This window comes from Hyperolius riggenbachi, chromosome 9 (genome assembly GCF_040937935.1).
Source record: "Hyperolius riggenbachi isolate aHypRig1 chromosome 9, aHypRig1.pri, whole genome shotgun sequence".
Classification (NCBI taxonomy): Eukaryota; Metazoa; Chordata; class Amphibia; order Anura; family Hyperoliidae; genus Hyperolius; species Hyperolius riggenbachi.
In genome coordinates, this window is record NC_090654.1 from 18,787,306 (window position 1) to 18,812,729 (window position 25,424).

A 25,424-nucleotide genomic window follows, 5' to 3' on the forward strand; every position below is an offset into this window, starting at 1 on the left:
TGCGCAGTACACTCCTGGTGACATCAGCGGGAGCGAGGACACGGCAACGCAGGCGCAGTGGTTTTCTGACTTTAAAGTCAAAAATTCCAGAAGTGAACCGGAGGCGGGGCCGGAGCATTGGGGAGTGGCTGTGCCAACACAGGATGTTTGCGGGGGACCATTAGAAGCCCCGGGTAAGTTCAGCTCATTTTCCCCCGACCCCCCTACAGTATCCCTTTAAAGCAAACCTGCGAGATCCTCAGGAGGAGAAGTTCGATACTCACCTCGGCAGACGGAAGCCTCTGACAACTCTCTCTCTCAGGGCCAACTATATATTTTTCAGCAATGTGTGCCGCAGCAGCTCTCCTGTGGTTGTGGCCCAGACGGGCTGGCTACACTCCCGACACATCAACGAGTGTTGGGTGCACATGATCCTCATCAGCAGGTCCCCTGTTGTCCTTTCTTGGACCGTTTTTGGTAGATAATAACAACTGCATTTGGGAGATGCACCGACCCAGACCTCGAACCCTCACAATTTGGCCTTTGTTGGAGTTTTTCCAATCCTTAGGACAGGGCCAGTTTAAGCCACTGGGGCCCCATGGCAAGAGTAACTTGGGGGCCCTATACCTCCCCTCCCCCCCCCCCGAATCATCATTGTCAGCTCTTGGTGCCCCCGTGCTGCGCCGGATGGACAAGACACAGGCAATGGTGCTGAGGACAGACATCTGGACGGAGCCACCACCAGGACAGGTGAGATATTGCAAGGCAGCTGAACTACCGAACATGCGGGAGCCGCGGGGAGCAGTCAGGGGGAGGCCACCTTGGGGGTGTCTGGTGGCGCAGGGGCCCCTGGAGTGGTCCAGGCCCTTGGGAAATTGGGCCTTTTTTACACTTGCCTTGTTCCAGGGTGTCCAGGCCCAGATTTACCTCACAGGAGCCTATAGGCACAGATGTCCTGGCACCCTAGACCTCGCCCGCCATGTACCTAAAAACCGCCACCAAACTGCACCACAAGTGTGCTGGCTGGCCCAGCTGTCATCTCTCCCTTACTTCCCTTGCCCATCATAGGTGGCTACAGGTGATCTTTAGTATTGGTTGGCCAGAGGTACCCTCAGTATAAAGTTGCATAGGGAAGGAGGGAGGGAGGCACTTGAGGAGCAGAGTGAGCCGCCTTTCTATCATCAGGTGCCCATAGGCACGCGCCTACAGTGCCTTATGGTACAGTACCTAGGCTGAATGTTATATTTTGTTTTTTACAAAATTTCATGTATGCTCTGGCCCCCCAGCAATCTGAAGTATGTTGACCTGGCCCTTGACCAAAAAAGTATGGGGACCCCTGCTGTTGAGAGTGGGGGTGGTGGGGAGGAGGGGGGGGGAGGTAAGGGCTTGTTCCAGGTGGCAAAAACTCTAAAACCTAGAACTCTAGAACCTTCCCTAAGGACCCCACCATCACCACCTTCCACTAAGAGGCTCTGCACCTACCAGCTTGTGAGCCCTAAATTCAGCCCAGAGTTCACCATTATGAGATGTAAGGAGATACTGAGAGCTGCTGTTCATTAACAGCCTTGAATTGTGCTATAGATAGATCAGAAAAGAATGGAGAGACAGCATAATGAAGACTTATGAGAGAGACAGAGGCAGAGGGAGGGCGAGTGACAGAGTGAGAGTTACAGAGAGAGAGACAGAGAAAGATGAGAGAGAGAGAGACAGAGAAAGACAAGGAGAGAGACAGAGAAAGAGAGAGAAAGGGAGAGAGACAGAGAAAGATGAGAGACAGAAAAAGACAAGGAGAGAGAGAGACAGAGAAAGAGAGAGATAAAAGGAGAGAGACAGAGAAAGAAGAGAGACAGAAAAAGACAAGGAGAGAGACAGAGAAAGAGAGAGAGAAAAGGAGAGAGATAGAGAAAGAAGAGAGAGAGAGAGAGACAGAGAAAGACAAGGAGAGAGAGAGACAGAGAAAGAGAGAGAGAAAAGGAGAGAGACAGAGAAAGAAGAGAGAGAGCGAGAGAGACAGACAGAGAAAGACAAGGAGATAGAGAGACAGAGAAAGAGAAAAGGAGAGAGACAGAGAAAGACGAGAGAGAGAGAGAGAGAGAGAGAGAGAGGCAAAGAAAGACGAGAGAGAGAGAAAGACGAGAGAGAGAGAGAGACAGAGAAAGAGAAAGACAAGGAGAGAGGCAGAGAGAGAGAGACAGAGAAAGAAAGACAGAGAAAGACAAGGAGAGAGAGAGACAGAAAGAGTGGCAGAGGGAGAAAGACAGAGTGTGACAGAGAAAGAGAGGCTGCGAGAGAGAAAGAGAAATAGAGAGACACAGACACAAAGCGAGACACAGACAGAGACGTGTTATCCTCACAACTGCTGATTCTATCTGCCGTGTTTCATGCAATGTTACCACCTTTACAGTATATTCAATATCCAACTGAGTGAAATGCCATGAAATGCTATGACAGGTAGCGCAGGAATAATACAATATATCCAGCCTGACCAGGGAATATGAGAAATGCAACAACACAAGTGCAGATAGCAGATGATAGAGATACAGAGAGTTGTCATGCAGCAAGGCAGCCCATGTAGAGGGGGGAATGAGGCAGTGGGCGAGGGAGGGAAGGAGAGAGGAGGAGGGAGAGCTGGATAGAGAGAGGGAGATGAAACAAGTGCAGCAGCAGAGGCAGGAGGTAAGGATAAAAGAGATCTTCTCTATAGCAGCCGCGCATTATGGAAGCTTTATGGATACAACACACATAAGTAGCCATGGGAGGCTCATAGATACTTCTACGCAGCCTGGCGGACATGGAGAGTAGACTGCAGGTCCCCTAATGCTAATTCAGGAGGACACACACTGAGACATGCATTGCTGCATACTAGACTTATTCTATAGACCTATTCCAGCTCTTCTCCCAGATGGAGTGACAGCCAACAGCAGGCAGGTAATGTGCTCCATCTCATCTACCTGCACCAGTCTGTATGCTGACATCTCAGTGGCTGGGACTCTGGGGAATGTAACGACTTCTCGCAGCTTCAGAGCCGCCTGGGTGAGGATCAGGCATGCTGATTATTATCTGATGTTTACAGATGTTGGGTATATATTTGTATGAAGGGGGCGAGCAGCTGTGTGAGATTCCTCTGCAGGGCGGCAGTCTGATGGAGGGAGAGGCAATGCTCTGTCTGTAGCACAGGTAAGAGAAGATGGGTATAAATTCTACTGGAGAGGGTTATCAGAAGCAGATCATGAAAAATCGAGGTGCTGAGAGCGTCCAATCAGAATCCTGCATCTGGGGATCCGCTTCTGCGGCAGATGATTCATAAAACTTATTGCATTATCTTTTCTTCTCTGCATTAACTCACACTTTAACTTCCCTTACCTATTTTATGCCATGACTCATCTACTTATCTGTTAATGAATAAAACATTAGCAGCAAAGAAAAGAGTGTTATATTGTTAGTTTTCAGTTATATAGCTTATTTTTATACCAGTGCATCATTCTGTCACATTTGCAAGCTTATAAACCACACTGTTGTTTAAGCTATAAAACAAAGCAGAACTAATGACCCTTTGAACTTCCCTGCAGTATAACCTTATCTCAAACTGTGTCTCATTGTTTCTTGGCTGTTTAAAGTGGATTAAGAATACAAGATTTCAGAAATAAAATCTATTTTCTAAATTATAATAATAAATAGCAGCCTTTTTTCAGCTGCATGATGACAAATATACAATATTTTACATTTATTGGAGGAACCCCTCCCTTCCTTTCATAATGCCGGGACAGAATCCGGCAAACTGGTGGAGGAGATGGTGTCCAGCAAAGGAGGAATTGCTAATGGCTGCCACCTGTATAACTCTAGTTATGAAAAGAGAAGTATGAAAAGCATGCACTGAAATGCTCATAGGCTTGAAGGAGTGTTTATTTATCTTTGTAGGTGTCAGAGTGGTGCAACTAAATATTTTGAATTACAAAAAATGTTTGGTTTGGGTCCGCTTTAAGTGCTTCAGAAAACAGGACTGTATTCCACCCAGTGGGCGGAATAGCTCAGAGAAGTTCTTATGCATAGATAACAAATGTCGTTTTTCAACTCTTATTGTACTGGAAAATAATATGAGATTCTTTTCTTTGCTACTAATGTTCTATGTATTAGCTGTACTACACATACAATTCATTATGTCATAAGTTTATTTTTGCTTCAGGTTTACTGCAAGTCAGAAAAGGAGAGATAAACCATGAGTTAAGTTAGATTAGGGGAGATATATCATGAGTTAAGTTAGATTACAGGAGAAAAATCATGACTTAAGTTAGATAAGGAGAGATAAATCATAAGTTAAGTCAGTAAAGGAGAAATAAATTGTGAGTTAATAACTAAGGTGAGATAATTCAACAGGAAAACTTTGTAAATCAGCCACAATATCACTTACCTGTCTCAACTCTTTATTTATCTCTGCTTAACTGGTCATCTCACACATTGGCCTCAATTCACTAAGATCATGCTGGAGATAAGGCAAGAGAAAACTTACCACGGAACAGTGAGAGAGTTATCTTATCTCTTCATTACTTAAGTTACCTCCTCTGTAGTTACGTTACCTCCTCTGTAGTTACGTTACCTCCTCTGTAGTTAAGTTACCTCCTTTGTAGTTAAGTTACCTCCTATGTAGTTATTTTCACACGCAGTTAATTAACAGCCTGTCTTTAATTTTAGAATTCTGGAGTTATTTTAAGGATTGAAGAGTTAACTTAAAGACAGAAGAAGAATTAACTTTAGGTTTGCCTGAGGTAAAATGTTTCCTGAATAATACATGCCTTATCACCATGGTGATAACTATAGAAAAGTTATTAAAGACAGGAGATAAGCTTAGTGAATTGAGGCCAATCTCTCCATAATGTTGAGTTGCAAAAGTAAAGTGAAAGAATTCCCAACTTTCATGCATGAACACTTTAGTTAAAATTTGACTTGCAATCGTTTTTATTAAATCTCCTCCTCTGCCTATCAGCTCAGTACTAGGTTTGATCAAATATATGTACATTCTTCTGAGTTGATGCAAATGTAAGCACATTTATTATGCAAATGTATGCAGTTTGAAAATGGACCAATCAACTTAAACCCAGGTTTAAAGAGGATCTGTAACATAAAAACATCCCCTGCAGGGTACTCACCTCGGGTGGGGGAAGCCTCCGGATCCTAATGAGGCTTCCCACGCTGTCCTCCGTCCCTCAGGGGTCTCGCTGCAGCCCTCCGTGAAAGATGACGTCAATATTTACCTTCCCGGCTCCTGCGCAGGCGCTCTGACGGCTGTCGGCGCCGAAGTAGGCGGAAATACCTGATCGCCGTCGGGTCCGCTCTACTGCGCAGGCGCAAGTTTCCGGCGCCTGCGCAGTAGAGCGGACCCGACGGAGATCGGGTATTTCTGTGTAGTTCGGAGCCGAAAGCAGCCACAGCGCCCCCGCTGGAGCCAGCAAAGATAAATATTGAACTGACAGTCGGGTCTGTTGCCGGCTGTTCGGAGGGCTGCAGCGAGACCCCGTGGACAGAGGATGGCGTGGGAAGCCTCATTAGGATCCGGAGGCTTCCCCCACCCGAGGTGAAAACCCCCCAGGGGATGTTTTTGATGTTACAGAGTCTCTTTAAATTGATTGGTCCTTTTTCAAGTTGCATATAGTTCCATAAACAAATGGCATAATTTCGGAAGTATTTGCATCTCATTGATCATCCCTAAAAAAGTTATAACGACTTCTACGCAAATGCATATTTTCATATTTTCATGCCATTTGCTTGTTTGTGCAATGTATTTTTTCACCTGCAGACTAACATTCAAGCATCCTTGCTTAAAGCACACCTGAACTGAGAAGTATATGGAGGCTGTCATATTTATTTCCTTTTAAACAATACCAGTTGCCTGGCAGCCCTGCTGATCTATTTGGCTGCAGTAGTGTCTCAATCACACCAGAAACAAGCATGCAGCTAATCTTGTCAGATCTTTCAATAATGTCAGATACACCTGATCTGCTGCATGCTTGTTGAGGGGCTGTGGCTAAAAGTATTAGAGACACAGGATCAGCAGGAGATCCTGGCAACTGGTATTACTTAAAAGGTAATACATATGGCAGCCTCCATATCCGACTCACTGCAGTTGTCCTTTAAGTCTAGAAAAGTATAGTCTGTTGTTATCATTTGTTGTTTTTTTGTATGATTTGTTTTTTAACTATGTATAGGCTTAGATTTGGATATAAGGATATATTTTGTTTAATTCTACTCGACTTCACACGTTTTCACTGATGCCGGCAAAGAACTGCGTTTCATATAAAATGACAAGATTTAAACCGACGCCAGACGTTCACCTGTTAATTTCTCGCTATTCTAAATCAATGTATATTGTGCGCCGTTCAGCTCGCTGACGGCTTCATGCTTTGAAAGCATCAAATACCTTCCAGCAATGGAATCGCCGTCCTGCGGAGTCGGTGTACAAAAAGCAAGCCAGAACTGTGGGCTATTCTATTCTTCTATTTCGGAAAACCATTTAACTGGTGGGGGGTCAATTTGCCCCCTGCAGGACGAGGTGTAGACGTTGGCTTTTGTTTTATTTTACGTTGGGCATGCATTGAGGTGTTCACATAGTATTTATTTACATTCATGATATTGTTTCCCCCCCCCCCCCCTCTATCCTCTGCAGGGCTGGTGACTGCACCGCAACAATGTCTCAAGTTTGGAATAGCTCGGCCTCCTCGGAATTGCCCCCCGGGGGAATCATTGTGCCGGTGGTCTTTTCCCTTATATTCGCTCTTGGCACCGTGGGAAATGGATTAGTTTTGGTCGTGCTGTTGAGAAACGGGCAAACCAAGTACAACACTACCAATCTGTTCATCCTGAACCTCGGGGTGGCCGACCTGTGCTTCATCCTGCTGTGTGTCCCCTTCCAGGCCACCATATACACGCTGGACGGATGGTTATTTGGAGCGTTCCTCTGCAAAGCCGTTCACTTCTCCATCTACTTGTCGATGTACGCCAGCAGCTTCACCCTGGCCGCCGTCTCAGTCGACAGGTGAACAGATCACTTTGCATTTTTATTGTGTTGCGTAATGTTTCTTCGGGCAGCGTTCCTCACTTCTCTACACCTTCCTTGTTGTCATGGTTGTCTCTACTTTGGCAGATTCTGCTTCACCTCCTGGTCCTACCATCTTTCTGTCTCACCGCACCGCTGGTCACAGCATCTGTCTCATCTCATTTGTCATTCGGTTTCTTAGCATGTGTCTTCTGGAATCCCACTCTCATTCTTCTTCACCACCTACAGTCACCCTTCCCGCTTCAATATAAAGAGAACCTTCTTAGTCATACAGCTCGATAAAATAGGCTTCAATCAGTCTATGTGTGGTAGTCCCCAAGGAGTGGACCAATGAGAATACCTCGTGTTAGACTTGGTGCACAGCTCATCGGTTTTCTGTCGTGGATGCACCGTCATCGTTCTCCCACAATGGAACCCTCGTTATCAGAGTCTCCGTTGTGTCATACATAGCATGATGGTGGAGAAGTTTGTGTAACTATTATATGTGGAGTTATTAGCCTGGCATGTAGGTTTATTTATCACTCAGTTGACTTGCTTGGATTTTTATAGAGGTTTAAAGGATACCTGAACTGACATGTGACAAGGTGAGATAGACATGTGTATGTACAGTGCCTAGCACACAAATACCTATGCTGTGTTCCTTTTTTTCTTTCTCTGCCTGAAAGAGTTAAATATCAGGTATGTAATTGGCTGACTCAGTCCTGACTCAGTCCTGACTCAGACAGGAAGTGACTACAGTGTGACCCTCACTGATAAGAAATTCCTCTTTTTACCTCTTTCTTGCTCTCAGAAGCCATTTTCTGCTAGGAAAGTGTTTTATAGTTGGAATTTCTTATCAGTAAGGGTCACACTGTAGTCACTTCCTGTCTGAGTCAGGACTGAGTCAGCCACTTACATACCTGATATTTAACTCTTTCAGGCAGAGAAAGAAAAACAGGAACACAGCATAGTTATTTGTGTGCTAGGCACTGTACACTCACATGTCTATCTCATGTCACATGTCAGTTCGGGTATCCTTTAAGGAAGTGAGATAGAATGGGCTTATGTTCACATCAATGAACTAGTCATTTTGAAGGTACTCCATAGAGGATCTAAGTATGTGAATCCATTACTCTATGCAGAGGAGTGCTTGCAAAAAGTATCGTTACTGTTGTTCTTACTCTGTAAAGATTTTCCTCTTCATTATCCAGACAGCTGAAAAAAACTGTTTTTGATCACAGCATTGCTGGATCTGCAGTCATGCCCAACCTCTTTGGTAACGCCACCCTTATCCTCTCCTTTCTGATGAGTCATGCTGTCTGCTCTCTGTGTCCAGAGACAACAAAACTGCCCTGTGTATTCATGAACTGTACTTTGGAACAAAGGCGCCAGTACAAGTATACAATATAATAAAAAACATTTAAAAGGGGGAGGTAGGGGAGGACTTACCTCCCTACAGTAGGCACAATTCTGTTGATTATTATCAACAAGTATCTTTACTCATATACTCCACAGTGCAACGCGTTTCACAGTTTCAAGCCTGCTTCATCAGGCAGTAATTGGAGAAAACTATTGTGGATACGTCAGAAAGCCAAGAGCCAAGTTTGCTCCAATTACTGCCTGATGAAGCAGTATTGAAACTATCACAAAGTATGGTGACAATATATGATTTGACAGGTGTATTTTTTTCAGTTTTGCATCCGTCACTAATTACAAGCCCTAATTTGCAAAAATAACAGTAATATACCCTCATGACATACATATTAAAAAAAAGTCCCTAAGGTAACTATTTATGCATTTTTTTTAAATGTCAATTTTTTTTTTATAAAAGAGTTTTATTTTAGTAACTATGGGATGGGAGGTAAAGGGTTAATTAATGGAGTATTTTATGTATTTTTATTTAATGGGATGTATGTAGGTGTAATTTTACTATTTGGCCATTAGATGTCCCCCCACTTTATTTCTTGTGTTTACTGTGTACTGCATATACACGTTACAGGAAGTATGCTTTACTCTCATGTTTGTCAATGACCCCCGGCATCTCATTGATGCTGGTGATCATTGTTCACAGGCACTGGGTCTGCAAGGCCTGTTTGAGTTGAATGTGGGCGCAAGCTTGATGGGGGGAAGGAGTTCCATAGAGTAGGCGCTGCTCTGGAGAAGTTCTGGATGGGTGACATCCGTAGAGTGCTGGAGGAGCAGAGAGAGCAGGTTGGGGAGTATGTCTGGACAAGATTGGAGATGTATGAAGGAGAGGTATGTTGGATGGATTTGTACACCAGGTAGAGGAGTGTAAGTGTAATTTTAAGGGGGGTCAGGGAGCCAGAGAGGGGACTTGGGAAGAGGGGCAGCTGAAGAGGAGCACTGGGAGGAGTTATTGAGCCCGGCAGCTGCATTCATAACGGATTTCAGGGGCGGAGTCTAGTCTCAGGAAGCCCAGAAAGGATGTTGTAGCCCAGATGGGAGATGACCAGAGCATGGACCAGGAGTTTTGTTAGCGATAGTTAGGTGCGAATTTTCGTGACGTAAGTGGCATCTCAATCATTATGAGTGCATCTATCACATTTGCATTTTACTGATACAGACGGGCAGACCTATCAAGACCAAAGCATGGAGAGCAGAGGCTAGTTTGGTGCAAAACACAGGAGTGGAGCAGTTGACCAATGAAAATCCAGGATCTGGACATCTGGTCAATTTTTGCATCAGTTCTGCTCCAGTTTTCCTAACATGGGTTTTGATGAACCTTTCCCCCAAATGTCACAGTGGGGTAGATTCAAGGATTGTGATTGGTGGTTTTGAGCAGCTGACCCACTTTCATTCCAAATTTAAATCTACTACATATACAAGATTTCTCATGACATGAGCCTCAGCCATTCTCTGTAATCTCCTTTCAAAACTAAGGATGAGCTTCCGTATTTCGTGGCTTACCGCGGTGTCGGAATGCTGTGGAATACGGCATTGCCAAGACTCAGGAATTTTAGGCCGATCAGAAGACTTGGAAGTATTGGGCTAATCAGAAGATCAGCATTGTTCCAAAGAAATCGGAATACGGTGGAAATGTTATGCCAATCTCAAGAAGGTTCCCTCGGCACCTTCCCTGGATGCTTGGTTCAAAAGGTTGAATTATCATGCTGACTTAGAAGATGTGGTCTCCATCTTTCACAACCGCATTGAACTGAATATTGTCACACGGGCTACCTGGATTGAATTCCAGTATTTCTGTGTTTCTGGTTAATTACGGGTGTGGTAGCCTTTCTCACGAGCATTCTCTTCTCCCTCTTTTTTTCTTCTCAAGTGAGCACTTGCAAAAAGACCATGCAGGTCGAAATGTCATGCTTTATACTGTGGCACCTGTAGTAAATTGGCCAATCGCCCCAAACCCAGGTCAAGACCCAGTCTTCTCTTTTCTTTGGCTCTCAGTTTTCCCTCATTACCCCTTCCCCCCAAATCCAATTCCAATAAAAATCAAAGACAAACTAGCCATGGTCAATACAGTAGCAAACGTCCTGCTAAATGACTACTCTTGAGCGCACCCACTAGCAAACAGATGCCACAGTGGCAACCAAAGAGAAAACCATGCTGCCTGTTTATATGACTTAGAAGATGTGGTCTCCATCTTTCACAACTGCATTGAGCTAATTATTGTCACATGGGCTACCTGGATTGAATTCCAGTATTTCTGTGTTTCTGGTTAATTACGGTTGTGGTAGCCTTTCTCACGAGCATTCTCTTCTCTCTCTTTTTTTCTTCTCCTCATAAGTGGTTGTCTGGAAGGCTTTGAAGCATCTCTGTTCAGCTAAAATCTCAGAGGAGATGAGAGGTCATCCAAATAAATGAATACAATCCTCCCCAAGAAGGTTAAAAAAACATGATTTATAAAATCCTGGAAAATTGCAGGATCATTAAAAGGACCACTATCGTAAAAAATGCTTTCCACACACAACTGACACTCTAGGTGGGCATGGTCAGTAAGAGTTATCAGGTAGAGCGAGGATAGGCAAATAGACAAAGGCACACAGAGACCTGTTCTCAGACACTCCCACATATTACTGCCTGAAGAAGCAATCTCTTTCCTGCGAAACGTATTGCGAAGTTGAGTACCAAAATAAAGTTATTTCTTCTTTGAATGAGACCATTAGTGTCCTTCTTTAGGAGGTAAGTCCAGCGCTGCCTCGGGTTTGCTCTCCCCACCTGCTCATACAGTGGTTGCCTTAGAGGTGACCCACGGTTGTATCACTCTATTCTATGTACAGTGAATAATTTTTGATCAATTATATAAATTGCATACTACAGTATAGTGGGCTCTCAGTTTCCCAAAGCAATACAGAAAGTCTCAGTACTGCAACCCAGGTTATGCAGGGCCAGGGAGTCAACCAGTCCACACCCGTATCCACTAAAGGTATAACTTCAAGCCAAAGAAAAGGAAAGACTGGGTCTTGACCTGGATTTGCTAAGGATTTGACAGAGTGTAAAGCACAACATCTTGACCTGTATGTACTCTCTCAAGTGAGCACTTGAAAAAGACCATGCAGGTCGAAAATGTCATGCTTTATACTGTGGCACCTGTAATAAATTGGCCAATCGCCCCAAACCCAGGTCGAGACCCAGTCTTTTCTTTTCTTGGGCTCTCAGTTTCCCCTCATTCCCCCTTCCCCCCCAAAGCCAATTCCAATAAAAATCAAAGACTAGCAAACACTAGCAAACAGATGCCACAGAGGCAACCAAAGAGAAAACCATGCTGCCTGACATCACTCTGGAAATCTGCTTATGCCCACCAGGGTAGATTCATACCCATCCACACCCTATCAAATGAACAGGTCTTCTAAATTTGCGTGTACATCAACCAAAAAACAAATCTCTCTCTAATCGAATCCAATTAGAGAGAGATCTGTCTGCTGCCGATACACCGCAGGTCGAATTACGATTAATTTCAGCATGGTCCACCACGTCCACCGCCTTGCTGCTGCCCCCTATTGTATAATTGTACCCCCTGTGTGCATTTATACAGTACATTACTTGCCCTGTGTCACCCACCGCGCAGTGCCCATCCGTCTTCAGATCCCCCGCTCTTCCATTAGCGGTATACACGGCGCATAGGGTGTGTAGTGACATCACACACGTGTCGCATGCTAGGCGTCACTGGCGAGTATACCACTAATTAAAAAGCAGGAGGTTCGGAAAACGGGTGGGCTACACAGGACAGGTAATGTATAAATGCGCACATGGGGGGGGGCACATTTACAAACTAGGGGGAACAGCGCCGGGGGTTTCGTTGCATTCGTCTCTTGTCCCGATAACGCACACCATTACAGCTGTGTATATGATCGACCATGACAGCAGCATGTCCGAACAAAACTTGTAACCAATTTTGGCCTGGAATTCCTTGCATCGTCAAACAGACATGCTCTTGGCAGTACTGATTTTCAATTGATTTGATAATTTTTATTGAATTGGATGATTGATCGGCCGCCGAGTCGAAAGATTCTAATATAGTAAGTGCTCTCCCCACCCCCACCATCCAGGAGGTGAGCAGGACCAAAAGAGAGTGCAGCACGCAAGAGAATTAACGCTATATTGGAAGTAGGAAGATGGGCAGAGTGCAGAAAAGATGAATGTAACTCTCTAGGTAATCAGTTGACCATGCCCCATGCAGGGACGGATCTAGGGGGGGGGGGGGGGCAAGCGGGTATCTTGCCCCAGGCGCAGTTTTCTTAATTCTTAAAAAGGCGGCAAAATTTGGATAGGGAATGACAGTTTAGGCGCCAAAACCTGACCTTGCCCCAGGCGCAACTTGGGGAAACTTGGTCTAGATCCGTCCCTGGCCCCATGGGCATCAGGGAGTTAATCATGGTATATAAGCAGTAGACAGGCCACTCCACAGGTTTGGCCTGCACAGATAGCTGGCAAGCTAAGCTGCAGATTTGCATCTGTTTTTTATTTTTATTGATGTTTCACTTTATGTATTAACACTGCTAGCAGCTTGCACTTTTATATTTGCCCCTGATGAAGCCCCTCTTTTGAAAGGGCGAAACATGTTGGATGTGGTGGGGTGATGGGTGTATAGTATTGTTATATCAGTCTGGAGAAAAGAGGTAGACCATAATACTGATTAGAGCCAAATAAAGGCTATGCATGGTTTTCAGGAAATTTCCAGTTACCCTCCCCAGAATAGTATCGAGATATCTGCAGAGACAGGCATTTTAATCAAATCTATTAAAAGTTAGGTTTTAATGTTTTTTTAGATAGGTAAAATTGTGTTTTGCTGTCAGTGGCCTTAGAGTCCACGTACGTGATCTGCAGCAGATAACAGCTCAGAGTGTTTGATATATGTGCCTCGACTGTATGGTACCGACTCTCACAGGCGTACATTAGAATTACCACTCTATATATAACCACAGGCGGGTTTCAATCACACTTGTCCTGATCTAAACTGATTGTAGAATGTAATTTCCTCTGCACTCAGCTAATGTACTCTTGACCTTTGTGTAGGCCTTGCAATATATAATGAATTGCAAAATCTTTATATTGACGTTCAACCAATTTATACCTACTAATTAGATCACTTCTAAGGCGTGTTTGGTGCATTTTAATGAAATCTATTTTTTTTTTTTGTGGATTTCAACAACATCCTTCTTATTCATTTAGTTTCCTGCTGGTGACATTTCTCCAAACGTCTTTGGTTAGAACCTTATTGAGAAGAACGAGGATTCCCAAGTTGTTTCAACTGGGACATCACTCTTTGCTTTTTTATACTCCCATACCTCCCAGCTTTTTGAGATGAGAAAGAGGGACACTCAGGCTACTTACACACCAAGACGTTGCGTTTTAGGGGAAGTTATGGTCGCATAACGTGCCCCTAACGCAACATATGGTGGTGCGGGAGAGGACGTTAGAGTGAGCCGCGTTAGGCGGCTCTATCCGCATAAGGTCTCCCAGGGTGACGCTGATTGGCCGGCGGGACCACGTGATGCGGAGACACACAGTGCAGTGCATATTAAGTAGCCATGTGCGCGGCTACTGTAGCGGCATCTCCCCGCCTCCTCTCTGCCCCCCACTGAGCATGTGCAAACAGTCTAACGCGGCTAAAGCCGCTAGAACGCACAGCATGCTGCACTTTCACTACAACGTGCAGCGTTACATGTAACGCAACGTGGGCAGTGTGAACAGCCCACTTGTGTTACATTGCTGTGCGTTGGGGGAGCGTTACAGGCTGCACTAACGTGCGCCTGTAACGTCCCTGTGTGGAAGCAGCCTTAAAGTGAACCTGAGGTGAAAATAAACAATTATATTTATCTTCCTACTCCTAAAAATGACTTTTTTAGACATCCCAGGATTTCATTTTATATTTAAACATTTTAAAAGTAGATTGAATGTTTTGTTGTCCCTGCTCAGTTGCAGTCTTTTAAGTGTCCCTAAAGGAAAATACATGAGCTATATTGACCCTTTCTCTCTCCCTCTGCTCTCAGAAATATGTAGAAAAATGTATTCTGCCAGGAAAACATTTATGGCTGTAATTTGCTTATCAGTGATGTTTACTATATTCCTGACAAACTACTGACAAGACAAAAGCTGCCACTTCCATCCTTAAAAATTAACTCTTTCAGGCAGCAAAATAAAACAAGTAAAACACCCTAGTTATTAAAATGTTTAGTACTGTACATAGACATGTTTATCTCATCATGTCACATGTCGCTTCAGGTACACTTTAAGCCACGCCCCTGCCACACCCCTGACCATGCCCCATCACACCCCTAGTCACACATACCATAAAGATTTCATAAGAAAAATAAGGTGTTTTATAATTCAGACCACACTGGGCCTTACTATCCTGGTTCATTTTCTTTCATAGTAATATTTTAAAATTAAAAATATATCAATTTAAAGGATGGGAATAAAGTTTACAGTCAAACACATTTATTAGTAGAGAAATATATATATTTACATAGAAAGAGGGACAAATGAGGAGGAAAGAGGGACAGTTGGGAGCTATGTACTCCTGCATTCCGTTTGTGTTTGCGATTGTTGTTTACTGTTTAACGTGGACCTAAACTCTTGCACACAAAGGAAAGAAGAAAAACAGAGAGAAATGCACCCTGTATGTTATTAGAGAGTTTAGCCCAGGCATGGGCAAACTCGGCCCTTCAGCTGTTACGGAACTACAAGTCCCACAATGCATTGCAGGAGTCTGACAGCCACAGTCATCACTCATAAAGGCAAATGCATTGTGTTCCATAACAGCTGGAGGGCCGAGTTTGCTCATGCCTGGTTTAGCCTAATTCCTAATTTAGTCTAATTCCCCCTCATCTGTGTCTAATAATCACCACCATAAATTGATCTCACAACTGTGTTAGCTGGCTGCCTCGGCAGAGCAACTAATTTGTAAACACAGGATGTTAACCTTATGTCTGCTTCCATGAAAGCAGGAAGTAGACACACTGCTGATTTATTGCAGGATGTGTATCAGCTGTGAAAAAGAAATGTTTTTCTTTATAGGTTATTATGCTGTTACTTATCTTTTAGAACAGAGAGGAAGTTCTGAGTTCAGGTCCGCTTTAACTGGCCTTCTTATGTTCCTGTCTAGATGTTCTGTACAGCTGCATTCTGTTTTACATGTAAGGTGGATATTGGTCTAAATGCGTGAATGTAAATGTATCTAGGATTCTGTATTTTAAGAAGAATTCTGATTTCTTATTAACGCAGAATAACGCACTGCAATGAAAAATCAATGCCCCGTTCACAGTGCACACGTTGCGTTGGTGACTAACGCTGCACGTTAAGTGAAAGTACTGCATGCAGTGCGTTATACACGGTATTAGCTGCGTTGGACTGTTTGCACATGCTCAGTACTGACTTGGAAGCATACTCTTCATTGCCTGTATTTTCTACTGTATATGCTGCATGAGTTGGTAACGCTGCATTGCGACTTTTTGAGTCGGAATCGGCCCTGTGATGCTGCATCCGCCGCCTCGACGCTTTCCCCCTAAATATCAAATGTGCCCCCCATGCAGTTAGTGACAAGACTATATATACTCTGTACAGCGCTGCGGAAGATGTCGGCGCTATATAAATACTAAATAATAATAATAACTCCTAGGAGTGTGTAAAGGGCTAAAAAGGAGTTCTGGTTCCCCATGAGCTTGCTGTTGCTGGGGAATCTGTGAGGCCCTGTTCACATTATAAATCGTCAGCGCTTTTTTCAAGCGCTGAGCAATTGTTTTGCGATTTTTAAAAGCGCCTTTCCCTACGTTTTCTAAGCGCTTTTGTAAAACATTTATTTTTTCACTTCTTTATATCAGTCAGAAAGTGGACTCTTTCACCCGAAAAATAATAAATATAATGTATTTATTCATAAAAGCGCTGGGGAAATCGCTATACAAATCGCTTTTTCAAGTGCTTTGCGATTTCCCTATACTTTCATTGAGGAAAATCGCCCCCTGAAAATGGTGCAGGCAGCGCTTTTTGGAGAGAATCAGGATCTAACCGCTCATATGTGAACCGCTCATAGGGAAGCGGTTTTAGGGTGATTGAAAAATCGCCGGTGCTTAAAAAAAAAACGAAAACGGGGCTTGATTCACTAATCTTGGTGTTGGAGAGAGGAAGAACTTCTCTTTGCTAATTTGGAATCATGTTCTGAGTTTCCTTCATTAAGGCCCCATTCACACTTGCAAAACGCTAGTGCTTTTGCTAGCGTTTTGCTCTGGTGATTTATGGCGATTTTTTGCGATTAGCGCTTCTATAGCAGTAAAAAGGTGATCGCCGGGTAATTGCCTGAAAATGGTGCAGGATACAAATTTGTGTTTGGCGATTTGCGTTAATCACCGGCGATTAACGCAAATCACCCAAGTGAGAACGGGCCCGTAGGGTATTATGGCACTAGCACTTTAAAAAGCGCCAGTGCTTGAGCATTTTGTCAAAATCTCCGGAAAAAGGTTAAATCTGGGCTGCGACACAATCTGCACCATCCCAAAAACATACAAATACATACAAATCTGCACCATCCCAAAAACATACAAACCTGCACCATCCCAAAAACATACAAATACATACAAATCTGCACCATCCCAAAAACATACAAACCTGCACCATCCCAAAAACATACAAATACATACAAATCTGCACCATCCCAAAAACATACAAACCTGCACCATCCCAAAAACATACAAATACATACAAATCTGCACCATCCCAAAAACATACAAACCTGCACCATCCCAAAAACATACAAATACATACAAATCTGCACCATCCCAAAAACATACAAACCTGCACCATCCCAAAAACATACAAATACATACAAATCTGCACCATCCCAAAAACATACAAACCTGCACCATCCCAAAAACATACAAATACATACAAATCTGCACCATCCCAAAAACATACAAACCTGCACCATCCCAAAAACATACAAATACATACAAATCTGCACCATCCCAAAAACATACAAACCTGCACCATCCCAAAAACATACAAATACATACAAATCTGCACCATCCCAAAAACATACAAACCTGCACCATCCCAAAAACATACAAATACATACAAATCTGCACCATCCCAAAAACATACAAACCTGCACCATCCCAAAAACATACAAATACATACAAATCTGCACCATCCCAAAAACATACAAACCTGCACCATCCCAAAAACATACAAATACATACAAATCTGCACCATCCCAAAAACATACAAATACATACAAATCTGCACCATCCCAAAAACATACAAATCTGCACCATCCCAAAAACATTCAAATACATACAAATCTGCAACATCCCAAAAACATACAAATACATACAAATCTGCACCATCCCAAAAACATACACATACATACAAATCTGCAACATCCCAAAAACATACAAATACATACAAATCTGCACCATCCCAAAAACATACAAATACATACAAATCTGCATCATCCCAAAAACATACAAATCTGCACCATCCCAAACACATACAAATCTGGGTACTACTCTGTTATCCGGGCGCAACTGAGCTAAGTAATCGATTCATGTTTTTACTGGCCATCTCGCTGCGGCCAAATGTATCAAAAGTAAGTTAATTTAGTTAAATTAAGCCGGCGGCAATGTAACAGATGAAGCCGCCGGCTTCAGCTCTGCCTCCTCTCCTCCCCCTTGCCTCTCTCCTATACAATACTGGCAGCCGGTGGGGACACGCGTGTCCCCCCAGAGTCGTTCGTCGCGGCAGGAAATCCTGCCATTTGTTCTTGCAGAGCGGGTGCTGGCAGAAGCAATGTCTGCAGCCTCCCCGCTCTGCTTGTTTCTTGCGACGAACGACTCTCGGGGACACGCGTGTCCCCCAGCTGCCAGTGTTCTATAGGAGAGAGGCAGGGGGAGGACAGGAGTCAGAGCCGAAGCCGGCGGCTTCATCTGTTACATTGCCGCCGGCTTAATTTAATTAAATTAACTCTCTTTTGATACATTTGGCCACAGCGAGACGGACGGTACAAACATGAATCGGTACATTACTTAGCTCAGTTATGCTCGGCTAACGGAATAGTAGCCAAATCTGCACCACCCCAAAAACATACAGATACATACAAATCTGCACCATCCCAAAAACATACAAATACATACAAATCTGCACCATCCCAAAAACATACAAATACATACAAAAACATACAGATACATACAAATCTGCACCATCCCAAAAACATACAAATACATACAAATCTGCACCATCCCAAAAACATACAAATACATACAAATCTGCACCATCCCAAAAACATACAAATACATACAAATCTGCACCATCCCAAAAACATACAAATACATACAAATCTGCACCATCCCAAAAACATACAAATACATACAAATCTGCATCATCCCAAAAACATACAAATACATACAAATCTGCACCATCCCAAAAACATGCAAATCTGCACCATCCCAAAAACATAAAAATCTGCACTATCCCAAAAAAACAACACAACTCCCCAAAAAAATTTGCCTTAAGGTAGCCATGCATCTAGCATGGATTCGACCAAGAGACAAATCTCTCTCTAATCGAATCTGATTAGAGAGAGATGTGTTGGCTGCCCGTACACTGCAGGTTAATTCCCGATCGATTACATGCTGAAATCGATCGGAATCGGCCCTGTGATGCTGCATCCGCCGCCTCGCCGTCCCCGACGCTTTCCCCCTTAATATCAAATGTGCCCCCCATGCACTTTACTTAACCTGCAGGGATGCTTTTCTGAGTAGCTACGAGCTCGTAACTACCCAGATCGAAATGCAAATGATACAGCTGTGACCCCGGGAGATGCCCGGCAGAACCTATGCGTTCCAGTCGCGTCACACGTCGCATCCCAAGCCACTCCCATGCTTCCTCCTTCCGGCTTGAAGGAGGAAGCATGGGAGTGGCTTGGAATGTGACGTGTGACACTGCTGGCTGCGGGGTCTGTCCTCTGTCCATACACGTGCCCGACATGGGTGCCGTGGTAGCGAAACAATTACAGCTTAATATTAGCGCAGTAACCGCTTCTGCCATGTCATTAATACACTATTCAGGCCTCATTTGTAAGGCAAATCAGTGCCGATTTAGATATTAAAATTACTATCTATGCCTTTCCTAAAGGAATCATCAGTCAAATATATTTGCTTACCTGGGGCTTTCTCCAGCCTCTCGCAGCTTTCTGTCCCAGAACTACTCCACCTGCGCAGTATGCTGCTGACAACATGGGATTGATTGACAGCGGCGCGTCATGCAGGCGCAGTAAGGACGACCTCGAGGTCATCCTCTGCACTGAGCGGGGCCGGTGGCATGTGAATGGAGCTGTCAGCGTGGGACAGTCTGCTGCGAGGGGCAGGAAAGCCCCGGGTAAGTAAATCAGATTTGCAATTTATTTGACTGATGATTTCTTTAATGAAACTAGAAGTTGTGTATAAGAATTCTATAAACCATAGTGTGCTAATAGTAGCTCTATGGTGCCCCCGCCAGGAAGTGTCACTCCAGGTATTTGCCAGGTCTGTCTATGCCTAAAAACGGCCCTGAGTAAAAATATGCAATAATAATATTTCTAAAAAAGAAACATGAAAACAAGAAGCTTATCTTTCTCGGGGAAAAATACACTAAACAACACATCTTTATACACTGTGAAATTTCACTAAAATTGAATGAAGCAACACCAATTACACCCACGCCGCCACCGTTTGCAGAATTGTGGGTTTTTTTTGTTTTTTTTTACAGATGCAATATATCAACATTTAGTTCATTCCCAGGTGTAACAGCCTTTTCATGCATATTCAGGTGTGTCTGAAATATTCATAGCATTTCAAGGCTGTAATAGTAGTGTACTTCACCAGATTAAACAGCTGCTAATTATATATCTCATGGCAAATCTGATTAATTTAGGGATTACAGCTGCACCCGAGACAGATAAACATGCAGATAATACCTTATAGAGGAGGTGTCTTAGCTGCTAGTTGATTTATCACAATGTGTATACCAGTTTTATAGTATGGATAGATCAGGGGTGAGTCTGGGGTGCCTGGCACCTGGGTGCAAGATTTTCTCTGGCGCCTATGGGAGTGGTTAAATTAACCCAACCACATAACCACACCCATGTCCTGCCTAATCACACCCACACCTTCCACCTCTTTACGCATGCATGTGATACCCCACTCCTACCCCTCTTCCATGGGCTTGCTCCTGGCTGGCTTTGGCTGCCTGCGAGTCTGTTAGTCTCTGGACTGACTCAGGCTGAGAGGTTCTGTGAATGCAACGCAGTCACGCACTGCGTATTTATGGCTGCCTGCGGCCACCCTACTCTCGCTCGCTGTCGTCGGCTCCTCCCCCCGATAAGCCCAAGCGTGAGGTGGGCTGCCTGTATCTTTCCCGTTGCGCCACGCAGCCTGCCAGTGTTGCCAACCTTTCACGTTATTTTTTACTGACAAATACCTAAAATTTACTGACAAAAGATTTTTACTGACAAAATTTCCCCACTAAATGCACATAAGAGACAGCGTTTCACCAGTAAATGCACATAATGACAGACAGCCTTTCATCAGTAAATGCACATAATGAGAGACAGCTTTTCCCCAGTAAATGCACATAATAAGAGACAGCTTTTCCCCAGTAAATGCACATAATAAGAGACCGCTTTTCACCAGTAGATGCACATATTAAGAGACCGCTTTTCACCAGTAAATGCACATAATAAGAGACTGCTTTTCACCAGTAAATGCACATAAGAGACCGTTTTTCACCAGTAAATGCACATAATAAGAGACCGCTTTTCACCAGTAAATGCACATAATAAGAAACCGCTTTTCACCAGTAAATGCACATAATAAGAAACCGCTTTTCACCAGTAAATGCACATAATAAGAGACAGCTTTTCACCAGCAAATGCACATAATAAGAGACAGCTTTTCACCAGTAAATGCACATAATAAGAGACAGCTTTTCACCAGTAAATGCACATAAGAGACAGCTTTTCACCAGTAAATGCACATAATGACAAACAGCCAGTGTCCCCAGTATATGTAGCCAGCCTGGACCCCCTTTAGGTAGTGAGCGACAGGGAGCCCCGTTTAGGTAGTGAGTGACAGGGACCCCTTTAGGTAGTGAGTGACAGGGACCCCCTTAGGTAGTAAGTGACAGGGACCCCTTAGGTAGTGAGTGACAGGGACCCCTTTAGGAAGTGAGTGACAGGGAGCCCTTTAGGCAGTGAGTGACAGGGAGCCCTTTAGGCAGTGAGTGACAGGGAGCCCTTTAGGTAGTGAGTGACAGGGACCCCTTTAGGTAGTGACAGGGAGCCCCGTTTAGGCAGTGAGTGACAGGGACCCCGTTTAGGTAGTGAGTGACAGGGACCCCTTTAGGTAGTGAGTGACAGGGAGCCCTTTAGGCAGTGAGTGACACCAACCCCCTTTAGGCAGTGAGTGACAGGGGCCTCCTTTAGGCAGTGAGTGACAGGGACCCCCTTTAGGCAGTGAGTGACAGAGAGCCCTTTAGGCAGTGAGTGACAGGGAGCCCCTTTAGGCAGTGAGTGACAGGGACCCCCTTTAGGCAGTGAGTGACAGAGACCCCTTTAGGTAATGAGTGACAGGGAGCCCTTTAGGCAGTGAGTGACAGGGAGCCCTTTAGGCAGTGAGTGACAGGGAGCCCTTTAGGCAGTGAGTGACAGGGAGCCCCTTTAGGCAGTGAGTGACAGGGACCCCCTTTAGGCAGTGAGTGACAGGGACCCCCTTTAGACAGTGACAGACAGGGACCCCTTTTAGGCAGTGAGTGACAGGGACCCCTTTAGGCAGTGAGTGACAGGGAGCCCTTTAGGCAGTGAGTGACAGGGAGCCCTTTAGGTAGTGAGTGACAGGGACCCCTTTAGGCAGCGAGTGACAGACAGGGACCCCTGTTTAGGCAGTGAGTGACAGGGACCCCCGTATAGCTAGTGAGTGACAGGGACCCCTGTTTAGGCAGTGAGTGACAGGGAGCCCCTTTAGCTAGTGAGTGACAGGGAGCCCCTTTAGCTAGTGAGTGACAGGGAGCCCCTTTAGCTAGTGAGTGACAGACAGGGACCCCTGTTTAGGCAGTGAGTGACAGGGAGCCCTCTAGCCGCCGCTGCCGCTCCCCCCTCACCTTTCAGTGTAGTCACTAGTCAGACCTCAGGATCAGCGGCGACCCGACCAGTAAGAGCGGGCGCCGGACGCACCCGCTCTATATGCGGAAGTGATGTCACTTCCGCATATCAGTGCGGTGCGCTTGGTCCTAGCGCCCGCACTATTGGTCGCCGCCTGATCGAGGTCTGACGCGGCAGTGGCTAGAGGGAGGGAGGGAGGGAGGGAGAGGCGGCCAGAGAGGGTGAGCGGCGGCCGGGTGGACGGCGCCTGTCGGAGACAGGCACCTGGGTGCAAAGCACCCGCAGCACCTGCCCAGGCGCGGCCCTGGGATAGATAGCCCAACAACTCATTACTGTGCATTTCCATGTATGCCTTTTCTTTTCTTAATTAAATGTGCTCCGAGCACCTCTCATGGGTATGCCTTTAACCACTTAAAGAGAGTCTGAAGCGAGAATAAATCTCGCTTCAGAGCTCATAGTTAGCATGGGCATGTGTGCCCCTGCTAAACCGCCGCTATCCCGCGGCTAAACGGGGGTCCCTTCACCCCCAAACCCACCCCTGCAAACCTTGGTCGTAAACTTGGTCAGAACATTTTCTCTTCCTGGAGGCAGGGCTAATGGCTGCAGCCCTGCCTCTCAGCAAGTCTATCAGACGCGCATCGCCGCCTCTCCCCCGCCCCTCTCAGTGAAGGAAGACTGAGAGGGGCGGGGGAGAGGCGGAGGTACGCGTCTGATAGACGCGCATGAGGCAGGGCTGCGGCGGTTAGCCCTGCCTCTATGCGGAAGAGATCCCCCACTGCACAGAGGGGGATTTGGGGGTGAAGGGACCACCGTTAAGCCGCGGGATAGCTGCGGTTTAGCAGCGGCAGACCCATGCCCCTGCTATCTATGAGGTCTGAAGCGAGATTTATTCTCGCTTCAGACTCTATTTAATGACATGCTGACTTATAAAAACGTCCTGCTAGAGCTTTTTAATGGCTCCAGGACGTTTTTATAAGTCAGACAGTGCTGCTGCCGCTGTGCATGTGCGCACGTGCACGCGCGCGCTCCAGCGGGTGCACGTGCATTCCCCTGCATGTGTGTAACAATCGGTGTAACACAGAGAGGATCTGATTATTGGTGATCTGCAGTATCACCAAGAATACAGATATATACCTGATTATTGATGATCTGCAGTATCACCGATAATCAGATATATTACTAACCTCTGGACTCCTGAGGGATATGAGTGTTTGGTGCAACAGTAATACTTTGAGAACAATATAAGGAGTACAGGTACAAAGGCAGTAAGGAATACTGCTAGAGTATGAGTACCTTTCAGCAGCCTGAGACTCTCCCGCAGGGAGGAGTCAGACTGGGAGAGGAAGGACCAGAGCGTGAGCGACACCAAAAGGAGGATGTCACTGACTGATCTGTGAACTATCTCTTAACTGGGGAGATAGCTCTCAAGGTTGGACAAGCCAGGTCGGCAACACACGGACATACAAAGTACAAAGACAGGAGGCTGATTCGGTAATCCTAAGGCAAGCAGGGTTTGGCAACAGAGTATCAGATATGCGAAGTACCAAATCAGTGAACAGAAGAGTGGTCAGGAAAGCAGAAAGTCATAACAGATAATAAACAATGCCTAGTCTTGGGTGTGAGCTCTGTGATCATCAACACCCTGGAACTAGTCTGAAGTATAACAGAATGATAACACAAGTCCCTAATCTTGGGTGTGAGGTCCTTGATCATCAACACCCTGGAACTAGTCTGAAGTATAACAGAATGATAACACAAGTCCCTAATCTTGGGTGTGAGGTCCTTGATCATCAACACCCTGGAACTAGTCTGAAATATAGCAGGGCAGCACGGTGGCTTAGTGGTTAGCTCTCTCGCCTTGCAGCGCTGGGTCCCTGGTTCGAATCCCAGCCAGGGCACTATCTGCAAAGAGTTTGTATGTTCTCTCCGAGTCTGCGTGGGTTTCCTCCGGGCACTCCGGTTTCCTCCCACATTCCAAAAACATACAGATAAGTTAATTGGCTCCCCCTAAAAAAAAAAATTGGCCCTAGACTACAGTACTTACACTACATAATATAGACATATGGCAATGGTAGGGATTAGATTGTGAGCTCCTTTGAGGGACAGTTAGAAAAGATATATATATACATTGTACAGCGCTGCGTAATATGTCGGCGCTATATAAATACTAAATAATAATAATAATAAAAAATAATAATAACAGAATGATAACACAAGTCCCTAATCTTGGGTGTGAGGTCCTTGATCATCAACACCCTGGAACTAGTCTGAAGTATAACAGAATGATAACACAGATTCTGACAATAAGGTCTGAGTGCTTCCATGTAGTGATCGCAACGGCAGACAACCAGCGAATGACCAGCACCCAGTATATATAGCCCAGCGCTCTCCAGCGCCTCCCCTAAGTGCTGGACCAATGGGAACTGGTACAATCGTCAGCTGACCGTCTTGGTCAGCTGACTCTCTTCTGGCTGTCATAAAAGTTCTGCCTCTCAGCGCGCGCACACGTCCTTCTGAACCTGTGTGGACTATCAGTCCCAGCCACACCAGACATGTCTTGCGTACCACCCGCAGCGCTGGATGCGGAGCCAGCCGCACCGCTGTCAAGGCATGCGGCGGTTTCTACGCGTTCAGCCGGTCCAATTTAAGGGCTCTTTCACACTTGGACGTTGCGTTTGATGCGACATTAAGGTCGCATAACGTGCCCCTAACGCAACGCATGTGAGCTTTGAAGTTGGACGTTACATTGCATTGCGTTATGCGTCTCTTGATGCGTACGTGATGCGTACTTTTTGATGCAGATGGATCGAACAGTCT

General features: G+C 45.1%; 1 protein-coding gene across 5 annotated transcripts in view; it reads left to right on the plus strand.

Annotated features, from left to right (window-relative positions):
• The first annotated feature begins 2,599 nt into the window (after positions 1 to 2,599).
• Positions 2,600 to 25,424, plus strand: part of GALR3 (galanin receptor 3) — a 46,908-nt gene continuing 24,083 nt past the window's right edge. The window contains exons 1-2 of one of the 5 annotated variants that reach the window (XM_068251398.1): positions 2,600 to 2,655; positions 6,638 to 7,006. In XM_068251398.1, coding sequence (XP_068107499.1) covers positions 6,660 to 7,006 — 347 coding nt within the window. In that variant the 5' untranslated portion in view covers positions 2,600 to 2,655; positions 6,638 to 6,659. The other 4 variants (XM_068251397.1, XM_068251399.1, XM_068251401.1 and 1 more) reach the window with 4 other exon arrangements.